Raw genomic sequence first — 18,250 nt, 5'->3', positions numbered from 1 at the left:
CAAACTTTCTGATTCAACATATTGTAAGTTTAAGTGTGATAATATAATTTAAAGACAGCTTTAAAAAATATGTTTACTTACAGGTTGTTTTTTTTTAAGACTAGGATGGAATCACTTGTATAAGGTAGATTTGGATAATCATCTTATATCTTAGACATCTTATTTCATGTGATCAGGTTCTTTTGTCAGGCATTCAGAGTTTTTGAAGGGGATCTGAAACATCTACATACATCTAAGTGGAACAAGAAATGCCAAAGAAGGAGATATTTGTAAAGGGGGAAATAAGCAACATATACATAAATGAAAAAAAATACAAGTTTAAAAATAAGAGATAAACGAGTCCTCTTCCATGTTTATCAACGATTAAAAACCCATCAGGGAAACAAAATGTGCAAACAAAATGACAATAAAGATGTCTAAGTATAAACTGATTCATTTCATCAGCAAAGGTTCCTCAGTGGCAATTATTAAATTCAGATCAGAATAAGATATTCAGAGCATGAAATCTGTGTTCATTTAATTCATGAAAAAAAAAAGTTATTTCCGTCCAAACCCTTTAAGGAATGGTGCATTGATATATAATGATTAATGTGTATATATGTAATGAAGCAGACGCCTTCACGTTTCTGTTCTGTCAGCAGCAGTGCAATGGTGCCCCCTTGTGGCAAGTTTGAAAACTAACGCCGTTCAATAAGTGGGTTTGCAACATTATTTTATAGTAATGTAATAAATATTTGCTCTATTTTATTATTATGATTTATTTTTTACTTGATCACTTTAGGGTTTGAAAAAGATCTGTAGATCTGTAGATGTAGATCTGGTGTCGTTTGTATCTCTTTCCTTGTCTGTGGGGAGACTGATGTTGAAACCAGTGGCTGCTGGCCAATAGAGGGCCTCACACCCAATGACACTGATTAAGACATAAATAATATATATATACATATTTTATAATTTAATTTTGGGGTCCTTTGATTAGAACTCATTGCAGGTAGTTTCATTGTGGTTCTGAAGACCTGATTAAATCATGAAAAGGAGCGAAGGACACAACCTGGTCCAATGATTTCTGGTCGGTACCTGAACTTGGTATCAACCCATTTATTAGAAAAACGTCTGAAATAAGCTGAGATGAACATGATGGGTTTTATTCTGGAAATCAACTGTCCTTCATTCAGTTCATTTTGACTTAATTCCTGTTTTTATTACTGATGTTTTCTTCCCCTACTTCCTGGTTGTCACTCCTGCAGTTTATTAATAATAAACATATTATTATTCCTTGATGTTTGCCTCCATGTGACTCTAAACACACTCTGCAAACATATAGGAAATGGGCCGTATTTAGTGAAACTACACCAGTGGAGGAAGACTAGTATCAGAATTTTATTCTAACAGGTCTTGATCTAAGGGGATGTGAAATCCCCTTTTCTGATATTTATTTTCTAAAGTTCCTCCATCTAAATCAGGCCCATTTTACTTCATTCATGCTGAGTAATCTTCATCTGTCCAGCAGTGATGCGAGGCAGAGCGCCATCGTTTCTGCTCTTTCAGCAGCTAATCTGCTCAGAGACTGCAGCTGTTCTTTTTTGTTTTACATCTTTAATCTTATAGATGTCTTCAGCTTGATGGGGGGGTTCTGACTTTGTTCAGTCTCCTAATGAGGAGCCTTTTCATCATCTCCTGTTATTTTGTACTATATGTGTAATCTTGTATATAACTTTTTTGTGTAAAATGTTTAAAGAAAAGTTTGAATATAAAAACAAAAAACAAAACAAGAACTCTATATCTCCTAAATTAATCTAGTAAAAATGGTGAATATATACAATGATCCCTAAACTAGTCATTTACCAAACCTTCATAAATATAGGCTCTATAAAGACAAATAAAATGATTTTGAGAGCAAGTAACATTTTTCTTCATTTATTTAATCACAAAATCAAAAACAGTGAACAGTATTTGTCAGGGATCACTATGAGAGTAAATAATTAACTCTGGATTGCTTCTGATGAGGCTCCCCTGTGCCTGACATTAACATTTGATTTTAATAAAAAATTACAATGACAAAACATGAAAAATTCAAAGCAAGAAAAAAAGAACAGTCAAGTTAAAGATCTTGACGTTCTGCTAACCAAGTGAAGAAAAAAACGATTACAAAAACTTTTTTGGTCAGCTACAGCTCTCCGAAACATGCAAACCTGCCTGTTGCTGCCAACCTGAAAGACACACATTTATCCACCATGAATACAAGAAACAAAAATATTAATTAAATAAAGCAGACTTTCTGACCCCTAGTTCTTCCTGCAAGAAAATATGTTTTTGTCATGCTTTCATATAAATTCACACAGAAGGGACCATAAAGGTGTGAATCTATAATACCTTCACTTTGAGAGTCCAGATGCTCCCTCAGATCCTGTTCCTTGTCCTCCAGAGGCCTGAGTAAGACTCTGGGTGCGGTTCATCTGCTCAATGCGAAGCGACATAAAGATGAAAAAGTCTCAGACAACCCCTGCTTACACTTGGACATACAAGAATCTGAAAAAACTTTTATCCGAGGTCAGAATTCTGCCCAAAGGGTACGTGCATGATAAATACTCACGCAAACTGCTCTCCATGCATATTTTAAATGTTTTATGAATGCAGATTGAATACCATGAGGGCCCCAATATGTCACTAGCATGAGTGCATGGACCTTTTCTGTGGTGGAGGCCAGCTTTTTAAGCACCTGTATTTATTTAAAACAAATGTATTTTAAAGAAAAATGCTTGTATAAGTATTTGTCACTTGTGTGCCCTTTTGGGGAGAATTTAGACATCATACTTTTACCTTGCTCAATTTCTCTTCCAGCTCATGGCGTTCTTCCTTCAGACATCTCAGGCTCTCCTGAGGAATTCTAAGTGGACCCTATAAAACACATTGTGAAAAAATCCACTTCTAGCAGCAAAGAGTTGATCTAATAGATAAAATAAGTATAATGAGCATCAACGACATAACCTTTGTATGTGGTTAGAACTTTGTTATCTTTTTAAGCAGGTTAAAGGAATAGTACACCCAAAACATGATTAGTCTTCGTTTTCTACTCACCCCCATGCTGAACAACACTCTGGAGTACTTTTTTGATATCTCAAATGCATCTGGAGATCTGGGAGGCTTCTTGCTGTCTGCTGACATTCAAATAATGGAGGTCTACGGTGCCTGAGGCAGAAAGGTCCATAAAAGTCCATAAAAAACGTGTCAATATTCCTCCATACTGCTCGTCCAATGTATTCCAAGTGTCCTGAGTGGGTAGCGTCCATAATTTACTCGAAACGAAGTCATTTAGAATGTTTTTAGAGCATAAACAGTAGTGTATAGGATTTCCTAAAAGCGCGCGCCTGCGCGTTCACGACGCTACGGAAACCGCGGCAGACCAAACCAGACGAAAGTGCGCATTCAGCGTCTGCTCTGCCGATAGTGCAAGCGTAGAAGAAGAAATGTGCTGTTTACCTGTGCAAAGAAAGAAACAACGAAAGAAAAATGTCTGAGGACCTCAGTATTGAGGAAGAGCATGAGTTCTTTGCCGAGCTGAATGTGCACTTTCATCTGGTTTGGTCTGCTGCGGTTTCCGTAGGGTCGTGAATTCGCAGGGCGCGCTTTCAGGAAATCCTATACACTACTGTTTATGCTCTAAAAACATTCTAAATGACTTCGTTTCGAGTAAATTCTGGATGCTACCCACTCAGGAAACTTGGAATACATTGGACGAGCAGTATGGAGGAATATTGACACGTTTTTTGTGGACTTTTATGGACCTTTCTGTCTCGGGCGCCATAGACCTCCATTATTTGAATGTCAGCAGACAGCAAGAAGCCTCCCAGATCTCCAGATGCATTTGAAAAAAGAAACAAAAAACATGTTGAATAAAAACCAACATACAGATCAAGGGACATGTCAAGATTATAGTCTCAACAACTTAGAAATATTTCATAAGCAATTAAGATGAAACATCAGCTCACACATCATTGTCTCATCTTTCAAGTTGTTCTCAAATTCTTCCTGCCGCTGCTTTATCCCTGCCCACTGTTTGGCCTCATCGTCTAATTAAAAGGTGATCCGAAATCAAGGTCAATAACGTGCTGAAATTAGGAGCAGCCGAATAGGGCAGTTGCTCACCAGCCCAGAGCTTCTTAATTTTCTCTCTCATGGAGCGCACTTCTTCCGCTTGTTTCTGTTTGAGGAAATAAAAGCCGTTAAACACTTCAAAAAAATGGGAGGCGTTCTAAGTAAACCAGTGCATGCAGAAAGTGTAAATGAATGAAGCGTGCAGCAACACTGATGTGGTTGGAAGTCAGTCTGTGCGCTACAAACCAGCTGTATGTCGTCCACAACTTTGTGATGGTTGGAGGTCCACATGTCCAACAGGATACTTATCTGTTCCTGTTCGTCAGCAAAGAAAGCAAGATCTGCTCCTGGATCAGAGATTGGGTCTTTGTGCTTCATCTTCTGTTTAATGAACTGAAAGGACAAATAACTAATGGAACAATAGAAAACTGAAACTCTATCCATCTTTTAATGTTGGATTGAATAAAGGAAAGAATTCTCATACAGTTTAATTCTTTTCAGCACTTTGCTGACAGGAACTTTTTCTAGTTTGGGTTTCATCTAACATCAGAGTGAGCAAGTTCTGGAAGTGGAACTTTCATTTGATTTTAAAATGAAAAAAGTGCTATCTGTCAATGGGTGAAGAAAACATTGGGATTTGTCTTGTATTCTCAAAATCAGCTACATAAACACCTATATGGAAGATGTAAAAAAAAAAATCTTAATTCAACTTTTTTTAAAATCATTATTCAAATATAGAGGCAGCACATTAGGAAATAAAGGGATTTCATCTTTAATGGTTGGTATTTTCAAGTTTGGTTTACTGTACGATTGAAAGGGATAGTCTAGAATATGGAACTTACCTGGATTTCACTCAAAGAGCCTTCAATTTAGCTGATCCATCTTTATTTTTTCATGATGGTCACCATAGCGTTCCAGTCATATAGGTTAAAAACTGGCTGTCCTTAATAGTTTGTAAAATACTTGCACAGTTCTGACTTTACATGTGCTACCAGCTCTGTTTGCTTCTCATGCTTTGACACTTCTTCAAACACGAGTGACAGGTCAGACACACCAAAGGTACCGTACCTTCACTCTCTGATTGCTAGGGCATTGAGTCCACCTGGTTCTCATCACTAACCAGCAGAATCTGCAGACACTGGCTGTTCGGCAGAACAGGTAGGCTATTCCTGTTAAAAGGGACTTTTTCCTCTGCGCTGCAAGATTGCTTGGTGTGCAGACTCAACGATGCAATGCAAGCGAATGTCTGCTATCTCCACATGCTCATCCAGGAGGATGTCCTATCATTTGTTTGGTCAAAGCCTGATATTGGACCAGAAGATATGCCTCTTACGGAGCCCCTCTGATGACATGGTCAAAAAAATGTTTTTAATTGTGGCCACGAAGTAGTATTTCGTGCGCACGAAATACTACTTCGTGGCCACAATTAAACATTTTTTTTGACCATGTCATCAGAGGGGCTCCGTAGGATAACACTTACTGCCCAACAAAACACTGTCAAACCCACAGAACATTTAGTCATCATTTCATTTCCCTTTGGGCTTGAATACTCGATTCTGATTGGCTGCAGTGTTTCCTTTAAAACCTGTTGCAACAAATCGTGCTTTTTATTCAACTACTTACGTTCTTTTTTGTTTTTTGTTTTAATTATAGGCTAATGAAGATTTATGCTGAGTTTAAGAATATCGTTTAATTTCCCATTGGGACAGATCAAGTATTTTTGAATTGATAAAAGAAAAGGCATTCAGTGTGCTCTCAGCCAAGGTTATTTTTACAGTTAGCATCAAAGTTTGGTTTTAAATGTTAGTTTGATAGATTACTATAAAGTTGAGAAGTTAGGCTATATTTAATAACACTTAATATCACCTCCTTGATTAGCCTCCATGAAACATCAAATAATCAAATTATTTTACAAAAAGTATTCAGTGAACTCCAAACTGACCATAATTCATGGAGAGTTGACAACGATGACGGAAAAAAGCGCTTTCTGAAATTTTACTCGAGACAAATCAACAACAGTTTGAGGCGAACGAACGAAATTGGCGTTTCCATAGTAACCTCGCAGAAACGTAAGTTGTTTAACCCTGTAATGCCAAATGTATCATATTTGATACATACGGTTTCTGAAATGTTTTGCGTCTGACACCTTTTGCATAATTTAATGGTAAAAACTTTGCCCAAAATCCTGTTGTACACAATCTACCTGATAACAGAGGGCAGAAGACTACACAAAAAATAATCTTGACTTATCGCATAGTAATAAATTATTAATACCAAAATACCACCTTTTTACATATTTTGTTAAAATGCCAAATAAGGACTTCAAAAAAAAAAAAAAAAAAAAGTAATTTTATGTTTTGTTTTATTCTTGGATCGGGCTTTAAAGGGTTAAAAACAACAGAGGCCGCTGGGGCCACTAGAAGGCGCTGGTGCGCCGCCCCACGCCCAATGACACTGATTTAAGACATAAAAAGTCAACACTAATATATAAAACATACAAGAAGACAGAAATGCCAGGGGGTATGTTACAAATAATAAATACAATCAGGAGGAAAGACAAACAGATGTGCTGGGGAGTCTCATATGTGCATATTTATGCATACATATATACATTCTACAAATAAACATTTCTTTTACAACATTAAGTTGTCCAGAATTTTTAGTTGGGAACAGATTGCTATGGTTTTTTTGTGAATAGCATGAAAATATTGCTTGACTTTAATTAGATAAACATTAAAGTCTGGCTTTTTTTTTTTTTTTGAAATTTAAATTTATGGAAGTGAAATTTGGCCAAGATAATTAAAAGACTAGTAAGGCGTCATTCCATTTTTCATTGGATTGATGACGTATTTCCGCCCTAGGGCGCAGAAATATATATATATTTAAATTTTTTTTATTTATGTTTTTTATCAAGCCATTGACATTAACGTGAAGAAATTCTGTCAGAGGATAACAAATGTGTACATGAACAGATGAAAATGAAGTACAATTAAAAAATACAAAGTAAAACAAATAGCAGGGGATTTATATCAAAAAAACGTTTAAATCAAACATAGAAAGAGCCAAACCTGACGTCTTGTGCATGCGCATTGATTATGGGTGTGCTGGTCTGATGGGGTATCCTGATCTGACAGAACACTGGCTGTAGCTAGATCAGTGCAACCAATTATTTGCAAGGTGAATCTATTTCTCAAACTTCTATGTTGTTCAGTTCTGAGCAACACTCACATAGCTCAGCAATTTTCCCTTGTAATGATACATTTGAAAGTGATTATATATTTGCGATTCGTCATCATAAGCTAATACATTCAGTTGATATTGTAAGCTAATGCATTGATTTTCCCACAGTGGTAACAAAAATATATTTTCAACACAAAATACATTTTATTACAAATTCAGTACACTTTATAAGCAGCCTCATAATCTACATTTTACATTCATTGTTTTGAGGAAATGTAGAAGGTGTAGCTAAAGAGCACCATTAGATCACAGGGCTTTTAGCGACAGAAACCTGTTAAGTTTAAAATCAAAATCCACGGGATGTTCACTGGGGGGTTTGTAGCCCCCTCTCATGACCAAACTCAGGTAGGGAATGAGCTCACTGTTCTCCTCAAATGATGCAAGCTTCTTCTTGTTCTTCTGTCGAGTAGAATTTGTGCTATTTGGGTTGAAAGCTTGTAAAATACAACAACACTTTGATCCTTATTCCTTGTCAATCTTGTCGATTTATCTAATGACATTCTGCTCACCTTTTATATAGAATGCAACATAAAGAACCTTTGGTTTGAGAGACCCGACAGCTGTCATGGTTTTAATCACAGCGACTGCTACCCCCTAGAGACAAAACAAAAAAGTTCAATTTAAAGATAATTCTGAGCAGCAGATACACCATAAAATCCCTTACATTGAAAATCTTAATTTAATAAGACATCTAACCTTTTACAGATAGCCCAGTGTTGGAAGAGAGGTGAGGGAAACAGGCTCACAGAGAGGAGGAACCATACTAGCTTTTGGTACCAGTAGGTTTCAGAATCCTTAACATGTTAACATATTACAAGAAACAAAATGGCTATTGTTTTGCAAGACAGAAATATAGTGATCTAAAAGCACACTGTCCCATTGCAGATTTCATTCTGTTTTTGCCCCTTTGTCTTTCATAAATGTTACAGACCATGTAATACATTTTTAGAACAAAGATGACCTGAGTACACACAATCAACAAGTTTCAAATTATTATTTATTTTCACAAAAAGGCAAAAATAAAAAGGTATAAATCGACCTGAAAACAAAATTACTACCCCTAAACCTAATAATCTTAATCCTGAAATAATTATTTATCATCCAATATAGTGCTTAACTCTAACAACCATATAAACCTGTTTTTAGATTTAATTTATTCATCTTTTTTTGTCAATCTTCCTCTAAGTCGACTTTAGGACTTATTTAAATTTCACCTCATTGGAGGTTTATCAAGCATAGACACCCTGTTTAAGGTAATTTCACAGCTTCTCAATCTGATTTACCAAATCCAGACTTTGACTACACAACTTCACATCCTTTTTTAGGGGGTTGCTGGAGTACTTTAGATTAATGTGTATATAGTTTGCTTAAGTTAAAGGTCACACATTTGCAAGAACTGGAGAATTTTAATATTTTTTGTATTCCAGTTTTATTTTTTATGTTAGAAGCAATTGAGTGCATTTCTCCATAAACAAGATTTTGTGTTTTTTTTTTTTTTTATAAACAACAACAAGAACAAAAAATGCTCCAAATGTGGAATCTTTTCACAGTGGTTGCTTTTTTCAGGCAGCAGTTTTTTTGGTCTTCCACATTCTCTTCCTTATCCTACTCCAATAAACTAGGGCTGCAACTAACGACTATTTAGCTAATCGATTCTTAAGTGGCTGAAAAAAGGTTCCTTGAAGACGTTTTTGACAGAATTTAAACCAAGGGAAGTTAATACTGTGACTTTTGACAACTTCTGGCTAAAGCATATGAACGGATTAAGGTTTTTGATCTCAGTGTAACAAATAATTTTTTTTTTACAATTTGGCTTTTGGGCTGCTCAGTGGCGCAGTGGTTAGCACTGCTGCCTTGCAGCAAGAAGGTTCTGGGTTCAATTCCTGGCCCAGGGTCTTTCTGCATGGAGTTTGCATGTTCTCCCTGGGCATGCGTGGGTTCTCTCCGGGTACTCCGGCTTCCTCCCACGGTCCAAAAAACATGACTGTTAGGTTAATTGGCTTCTCTAAATTGTCCTTAGGTGTGAGTGTGTGTGTGAATGGTTGTTTGTCCTGTGTGTCTCTGTGTTGCCCTGCGATGGACTGGCAACCTGTCCAGGGTGTACCCCGCCTCTCGCCCATTGACTGCTGGAGATAGGCACCAGCACCCCTCGCGACCCCAATTGGGACAAGCGTGTAAGATAATGGATGGATGGATGGACAATTTGGCTATAATAACTGAAGTGAGTGGGTAGCTCTTTAAACTAAAGGCATGTTTTAGTCTCAAAATTGAAGTTAGAAATTAATTTATTTCTAAATTAGTTGACAATTATGTCAATAATCGCTTAATCCAGTTAGTTGTTTCAGCCCAAAAATAAAGAATTTGTTTTGCACCATTTGTTTTAGATCAACAGAAGCAAAACTGAATGGAAGACATTTTTCATGTGCAACTCACAGAACACAGTTTATTTACTTGTACTCAAGAATTTTAAGAGGTGTAACTTTTTTTGTAATTGTGTCAGATTCAAAAAATCTACAGTTACAAAACACCAAAGTTACAATGCACAAATAATTTTGCAACAATAATTCTGAGTCATTTGTAGCAAAACTGAGAATGCAAGAGGTCTTTGAAGTACAACTTGTAGAACAGAATTTGTGTACTTGTACTTAAAATTTGAACAGGTGTCAAAAAAAATTTGTACTTGTATTTGTACTTCTACACATACAAAATTTAGAATGTAACTCTCTCTCATTTACAATGCACAAATAGTTTTGAAACAAAATAACCTTCATATGTGTGTATTTCCCTCCCTTGCTGTAAACTTTTAAATGGTATTTTATTATCATTTAATATAAATTATCATCATTTTTAAGCCCGAGCAGCTAAGGCTGCAAGAGCCTATTGTATCTGTACTGTTTCTTATTATTATTGTTATTATTATTCTTTTAGCACTTTGAACGCATTTTACGGGGACTTCGCATATTCAAAAACTCAGGAAAACGTGGCAGTAAATTGTCCCCCGCGTGAAATAGCCGGTCTATAATGGAATCCAAAATGGCCGCCCCCAAATTACGCCACAGCGCCCCCTAACGTGAGTTGGGGGAAACAGTAAGTCACAGAGATTTGAACTTTGGCACACAGGTAGATCTCCTCAAATCATGAAAAAAAGTCTCTTGGAGGTATGCCCTAAAACCCATAGGAAGTCGGCCATTTTGGGGTCAAAGTGCGATTTTTGGCCATTTTTCATTAGTATTATTATCATATGTACCGGTAAGCTTTCTTCTGTGTCCTTATTATTTCCACCGAGTGACTATACTGGTGTTTTTTTTTTCTTACATTAAAAAAAGAGAAGACAAGATATATTATAAACGTAAATATTGCAAGGCAACAGAGATAAATTAATAAATAAACAGACAGTAGTATTACAATGGAAACATACAAAACTTAAGAAAAAAGAAAATTTAAAAGAGACAGCCTGATTCTACAACAAGATCATCCCTTAAATCACATTAACATGCATTCAGCATTTTGCTGAATCAAAAACCAGAAATTTTGACATGTTTCTTTTGTATTCTTTAACAGACATTTAACTTTTTTTTAACTCCGCCCATTCCACCTTGCCGTCAACTCTGTCCGGGTCATCCTCCGGCTAACTGGTAAGGAACGCACCCCGTTTATCCAAACCACAGCATGACAAAAACAAATGTATTATTTATTTATTTATTTATATTATGATATAATGATCAGTAAAATGTGCGATAGTGTATAAAAAATAAACAAATTATAATAATGATTAAAAACACCTGAACGCCATTACCTACGTAATCAAAGCGCGACGTCGCGTGCAGCGCTTTGAAGGGCGCCGAGCAGAACTACGGGATAAATAACTTAAAAACTAAACCTAAGTCTGGTTGTTTAGATTAATTTGGATTGCGTGAGGTCAAACTAAACATAAAAAAACGTTAGAGGGATTTAGCGCTGTGCTCTCATCGGTGTCGGTAAGACAGAATTTCTTTGATGTTCATCTTAATCAATTTATAGAAAAATCCAACGTTCATAGCACATAGTGAAAAACAAAAATAGTTAATTTTGCGTGTGTTGAGTGCTGTCATAGTTTTATCAGGTTTAAATATCGAGTTTTGGCAGTAGAAGGAGAATAATACTCTGTGTTTACTAAATGTGACGCCTACTTTAAGAAACACATGAACTAGCTTTACATTAATGATCTGCCTCCCTGTTCTGCTGTACATCATTTAGCCCCTTTCTGCTTTAGATATAGGTTGTTAATTGAAACATTTTCTCAATCCTTAAAAGAAAAGCTTTTGTAAAGTTGGAGGAAACGGCCCTGATTACACTTTTTGCTTAATTGCATCCATTTTCTGAAGGAACCCAGTGATTGGGATGTCCATACTATCTCCACATTCCCTACATGTTACATTGTCTAAAGTGAATTTGACTTCAGATGCATTAGAGGTTGCTTTAACTGGATTTAAGGGGTAGTTAAACTATAATCCCTGAATGACAACCCCACACCACAATTCTACCTCCACCAAGGTTTAGATTAGGAGAGTTATAATAGCTTTGCAAACAAATATCACATCCAATGCGGCCTGCTTTGGGGAAACTCCCCCTCCATTACTCGACACACACCTTGAAGCCACGGCTCATAACATCACTACCTATCCGATAAAGCTTGCAACACACTGGTCTTGAGCTAATTTGAAGGCCAGGTGAAGTTAGGAGGTCTGCAGCTATTATATGCATCTACATCCATTGTTCTATGTGGCACACTGCTCCTATTGTTTCCAACCGAACTATTGGTTCCTTGAGGACTATTTAATTCTCTCTTCTTTTTTTCCCCTCCAGCTGTAATGGCTTTGAAATGTTTAACCCGAACTCTACGCTCCCTGACTCTCTCCCAGCCTGCTCTGCTCTCCTCACAGGTAAACACTTTGTCTGCAACAACCAGCAACCTGTAACATTACAGCCACTGAGTGAGTTTTTTTTTTTCTCTTTGTGTGTTTTTAGACGGCTACTCAACCGAAGCTTGGAGCTCAGGTACCCAGCACCATCAGCCTGTACAGAGGCTTCCTGACCACAGTCTCTCTAGAGCAGAATAGGACACTCTGGAAGAAGATGGACAAGTACACCATAAAGCCGATGGGGATGAAAAAGACCGGAGGCAGAGATCATACAGGTAAGACTGAAGGATAATGATCACCTTATTTCCTTGTTGTTGTTTAACTTCTTTTTCCTTTTGTTTTATTTATCTTTTGAACCGTCAGAGAAACAGTAAATAAGGATGTCTACATAATAACAAAAAATCCTTTATATAACTTCTCATGGTTTTGTACAGGGCTGTGATTGAGGCTATTCCAGAAGCTCAACGTTGGATTTCTTTATTATCCTAAAGCTAGTTTTAATTTGAATGGACTGTGTCCACCAAGTAATAGTACATTTAAAGTGAAGTTTAAGAATTTGGAGCTGCTACTTATTAACACAAGCCAGCCCGTAGCATGTTACTGTCCCTATTGTGTTAAATAAAGGGTTTGAAAGGCTTACCTTCACTCCTCCAATCATAGTTCATCTGTGTTTATATTTTCATCTTAAGACTGTTAAACCTTTTTTCAAGAAGCCATTATGATCGCCCGTGTAGGCAGCCACAAATTTCAGCCAGGTTTAAAGATGTAGTTGTCTTCTGCTGCTAGTGGCTTTTATTTTGAAAGTAGACTAACTGATAAAAGGATGGAGAAAGTTTTAAGTGGATGGTCCGCTCTACCCCTGTCCCCTTAACTATTCCTTTAAAAGCTCCAATACACGTTTTTTTTTTAAAGCCTTTCAAAGACGACTATAAATGTATATAAACAAATCTTACTGCTATTACTAGGAAAGATACGCACACGGGGCATTGGTGGAGGCCATAAACAGAAGTACCGGTGGGTAGACTTCCAGCGGTTACGCTACGAACCCAGTAAAGAAGGTCGTCCATTTGAAGAGAAGGTGGTGGAGGTGCGATACGACCCATGCAGGTAAGATTTTGTCACAATTATTTTTTACTTAACTGAAGAGAAAATAAGCTATACATCTATTTTTTATTTATTTTTTTTATTGGGTAAAGGTCGGCTGATATTGCTCTGGTGGCAGGAGGCAACCGGAAAAGATGGATCATTGCAACAGAGAACATGCAGGCTGGAGACATCATTAAAACCTCTGCTGTCATCGGACGCATGGCAGGTATAAAAACCAGCCTCTCAGGTTCTTATTGAGGATATTTGAGGTCATTCTGACATTTTGTAAACTGTTTTCAGTATCAGCAAATGAGGGGGATGCCTACCCACTTGGGGCCCTTCCTGTGGGGACATTAGTGAACAACCTGGAGATACAGCCGGGAAAAGGATCGGAGTACATACGTGCTGCAGGTACCTTAGTTTGTGCTCCCATAATGTAGCCCGGACATCCCTGGAAAACATGAGTTACTTTTTAGAGACATTTCCAGTCAAGTTTTGCGGAACTTGCATAACATATCAATTAGTGATGGGTTTCAACACATTACCAATCTGCATTGATGCTGCGTTGATACTGTCTTACAGAAGACTGACACCTGCTGGACATTTAAAGACACTGCAGGCAGCTTATTTGACAGACTAAACATGAAATTATTTGATGACCTATTACAGGGGTTGGCAACTCAAAGAGCCGTATTTGACCAAAAAACCAAAAAAATAAATCTGTCTGGGGCCCTCATATAAAAGTCTTATATCGGCCTTGTATGGCAACACGGGCTCTAAGTGTATTAGCCCACTATAGAAAAGGATTATGTGTGCTTAAATATATAATAAGCATTCATGATTAAATGTTTATCCTGGAGCAAATGTCACATAGCAGCATGAGGAGAGGGACGAGGAGTGAACGTTCTCACTGCATGCAGCTTCACCTCACGGTTTAGGTTCTGTTGCATTGATGAAATTATAGAAACACGATAAAGGAATCTTTCTATGGTGGACGTGTTTCTGTTGGGAGGAGTTGATTGAGTCATGAGGAACCGAGCAGGAACTGACATCCATCAGAGCAGAGCTCTCTAACCCTAAAATCCCACATCCTCCGTCACCAGCGTTCCTTGGTGTGACTTATATTTTTAGGATTTGGGGGAAAAAATTGAAGAAAGTTACCATCACTGCATCAGAGCGCTACCTGTTTGATCTGTGGATGGGTTTTCTTCCTTGCAACAAAACTAGCAGCGTAAGGAGAGTTTGGAGATGCAATCCACGTCTTAAAACTATCTTTGCGCAAAAATTCTGGCACTCCTTCTGCATTAATAATAAAAGCAAATGATTCTGTCCATTCTATGAATCCTTTTTTCTCATCAGCCATCTTCCTTTTTTTCCCCTTTAGGATCCATGGTCCGAGACACATGTTCAGCTTTGTTTGCCTTGCACTGCGCCACGCTGGTTGCAAGTTATGACCACTGACCTTCTATAGCTATGACTCAAATTATTTAAATGTATTTATTATACAAATATTTAGTACAGGCTCCCCAAACCTGTCCTGCAGGTTTTAGATGTTTCTCTGCTCCAGCACAGCTGGTTTAATTGAAGGCTGATTAAAAGACTTTTGCTCAACTGCAATCATCAGAATCAGCTGTGCTAAAGCAGGGAAACCTCTAAAGCCTGCAGGACAGGTTTGGGGATGCCTGGTTTAGAGCATTGGAAAATATAATAAATTTTGGTTTGTTTTAAAAAGTTCCAGGGAGCCGGGGGTTGCCGACCCCTGACCTAGTGCAATGATATAATTTAAGTTATTGTAGGTTATATTGTATTATTTCATATCTATATTTAAATTGAGAATATTTTTAAATGCAGCCAATAATTAATGTGAATGAGGATGCTTGTGGACTAGGATTTTAAATCATATTTTTAAAACCGTTAAGTACAGTAAAAACATTAAATAAACTTAGACTCAATTTAAAATTAACTTTAATTCGGGTAAGTTTTTTAGGCTGCTCCAAAATTCTTGATAATTTTAATGATTAACCACAAAAGTTGACTTTTTTTTTTAGTAGATGCATCATGTTGACAGATACATTTTTAAACACAGTTTAGTGAGTCAGTCAGTTAGAAACAACTCCTGTATCGGTCACATGACTTTTTGGAAACAACACGCACACCTATAGTGTTTGGTCTATGGGCTCGATGCATGTACCGACGCATCAGGGGTGCTGGAATCACTAGTATCAATCAAGATCCATGAAAATTCTTGGAAAGTAAGCATTGGTTTTAGAAAAATCAGTTAAATTCACCTTTAAGTTCTTAAAAGGTAACAATGAGGTCTTATGAAATACACAGAGAGTGACAGTTTGGTTCCAGTGAAGTTCTAGAAATTAATCAAGTCCTATGAAGGTTCAAGGAAGGGGTAAACATCAGGATTAATGTTTTGAGAATGTAACAATCACCTTCCATAAAAGTTCAAGGAATTAATTACATTCCAGGATATATATTCATAACTCTCTAGAACCATAAAGTCTGATGAAAGTCTAGGGAAGGTAACCATCTGGTTCTAAGAAATTTCTCAAAACTTCAAAGTGACCACCGGTTAAATAGGGAAGTATTATGTTCTAGAAAGTAACTAACAGGTTAGGGTCAGTAAGGGTCTGACAGTGCTACCTAGAATATTAACATTGATGCAAACTTATCAGTTTCATTTAAACTTTTCCACCTGGGTTTCAGGAACAAGTGGCGTTTTGCTGCGTAAAGTAAATGGGACTGCAATCGTTCAGCTTCCTTCAAAGCAGCAGGTTCAGGTGAGTCAGAATATTTCTCCTTGTGAAAATCTCTGGATGCCATTTCTCTGCTGTGGACTGACCGTTGCCCTTTGTGTCACACAGGTGTTGGAGACCTGCATAGTAACGGTCGGTCGCGTGTCAAACATAGACCATAACAAACGCATCATCGGCAAAGCCGGCCGCAATCGTTGGCTCGGTATCCGTCCATCCAGCGGTTTGTGGAAGAGGAAAGGAGGCTGGGCGGGACGGAAGATCAAACCGCTGCCTCCGATGAAGAGCTACATCAACCTGCCCTCCATCTCTGCTAACTAACATTGGCTCCATTTATGTTTGGACTGAAGAACAAATAAAGACAAGCTGCTGTACGGAAGATTAAAAATTTTATTAAACACAACTGCCTGTGAGAGCATGAAAAGAAAAAAAATATATATAAAAATCCAAAACATATTTACATCTCTAATAAAACATGCAAAGTAACCCATATTTTTAGTGGCAAATTTAAAAATACTGTCATGTCATCTATAGTAGGGTCTGTGCAAAGACACTGGGTGGCAGTTCAAGTAACAGGAGCAATGAGATGGCATGGCTGAATAAGATTCTGACCTGTATTTTTTTTTTAGCATAATACTGATGGTTTAAGTTTCTTTTGCCAAGTTATGGTAACAAAGTGAACATGCCTGCTCATTGATCCAGCCTTGTAAAACACCCAAATGCTACCTCTAGAATTAGGGGAGAAAAAAATGAGGTTAAATACACTGAAATAAGATAATTTGCTTATAAGTATAAGGGGCTTCAGCCTGCGAGGAAGTAGCTGGTTTCCTGACCAAGAGACAATACTGACTCATTTAAAAAGCAGGTTACAGGGAGAGACACACAGACGCCGTGTTGAAATTAAGTGGCAAAACATCAGGGAACTAAAGCCCATCAACATATAATCCCTATATAAAAAAAAAAAAAACTTCTATTGACTATACATATAGGTAGTGGTTTCCTTTTCAAATATAACATCTGAAACACTTCAGACTTAAGCTAAAGTGTGTCCCAATTAGAGTTACTATGCGTATAAAACCACTTGAAAGTGCATCACAAAGTGAGGGAAATGTATGCGAAATAACGCTGCATTCCGTGTTTACTCAGAATTTCTGACCACCTCATAGGACATTTCAATTCGTCTTATGGGTTCAAAATGGCTGCTACTCTCATTTATAGGAGTTTATATTTTCCTTATTCTTTATTTGCACTAAGAACAGCATAGAACACCATTTTTGTCGTAGTGGTGACATAAAACGAGTACGAGAGCTCACAAAGCGGGGAAACTTGAACGCCATCACCTCAAAGAAAAGTCCAGTTTCCCATTACTGAGTGGACGGAACGCAGCGTAACACCTAACAGTGTTTGCATTGTCGACTTCATAGTTAGGAGCTCTGGAAATATATTTGGCATTCATGTCAAGAAAAAAAAAAAATCACAATTTGTGCTTTAACTTTAGTGGAAGGTTAGGGGGTGGTTTGTAGCTCACAATAGTATATCTTGTAAATATTTATATACAGTAATAAAAAAAAAAGAAAGCCAGTCTATCAAAGCTTTAGTCTTTATAAAAAGCAAACTCAAACAGAAGGCCCTTTGTCCAAAAAAAAAAGGTTTTCCTATTGCAAAAGTTTCACGTAACACTATTTAGGGAGTACCATCGGACGTAGTAGCACACCAATGCAGACACACAGGCAGCGGACTCATAACTGGCACAACTCCATTCTGTAAAGAGAAATCTTAAAAAGCAACTGATCTCCTGCGCAGCGCTCCAACCTACAGTCAGCTCACTCTAATTAACAGTGCTTTACAGCTTTTTCACATTTTGCCACGTTACAGCTACAAACCACAAAGTAATTTATTTCATATTTTAAACATTTGTTAAACTCTGTTATAAAGGATTAAAAAAATAACCCTTCCTTAACAATTATTGGAGGAGCTAAAATCTGCTCCAGAAATGTCCTCTTTAACCTGCCGCAGGGGGAAAATTAATCATGTATAAGGAGGCTCAAAATAAACTTAATGGCCTGGATAGAATGCCCTATGTGTGGCTAAAAACTAAACGCACCGTACCAACTGTTGCACACGGTGGTGGCTGCATTGTACTCTGAGATGCTTTTCTTTATCAAAGAC

General features: G+C 37.3%; 1 protein-coding gene and 1 long non-coding RNA gene across 2 annotated transcripts; one reads left to right on the top strand and one right to left on the bottom strand.

Moving 5' to 3' along the window:
• Positions 1–2,163: 2,163 nt before the first annotated feature.
• On the bottom strand, positions 2,164–2,984 carry LOC119789682. Its single transcript, XR_005281614.1, has 3 exons — positions 2,818–2,984; positions 2,371–2,453; positions 2,164–2,207 (listed from the first exon to the last, which is right to left on the bottom strand). It is a non-coding gene; the product is annotated as an uncharacterized LOC119789682 (long non-coding RNA).
• Positions 2,985–12,182: 9,198 nt separating this feature from the next.
• Positions 12,183–16,484, top strand: mrpl2 (mitochondrial ribosomal protein L2). The gene is made up of 7 exons (XM_038294654.1): positions 12,183–12,254; positions 12,340–12,508; positions 13,199–13,340; positions 13,430–13,545; positions 13,620–13,730; positions 16,035–16,108; positions 16,193–16,484. The coding sequence occupies exons 1-7, from the start codon at positions 12,183–12,185 to the stop codon at positions 16,400–16,402; spliced, it is 894 nt and encodes a 297-aa protein (XP_038150582.1). The 3' UTR covers positions 16,403–16,484.
• The last annotated feature ends 1,766 nt before the right edge of the window (positions 16,485–18,250 follow it).

This window comes from Cyprinodon tularosa, unplaced genomic scaffold (genome assembly GCF_016077235.1).
Source record: "Cyprinodon tularosa strain WSP-4 unplaced genomic scaffold, ASM1607723v1 ctg343, whole genome shotgun sequence".
NCBI lineage: Eukaryota > Metazoa > Chordata > Actinopteri > Cyprinodontiformes > Cyprinodontidae > Cyprinodon > Cyprinodon tularosa.
Note: the sequence above shows the minus strand (reverse complement) of the source record. Positions and strands in the feature narration are given on the sequence as shown.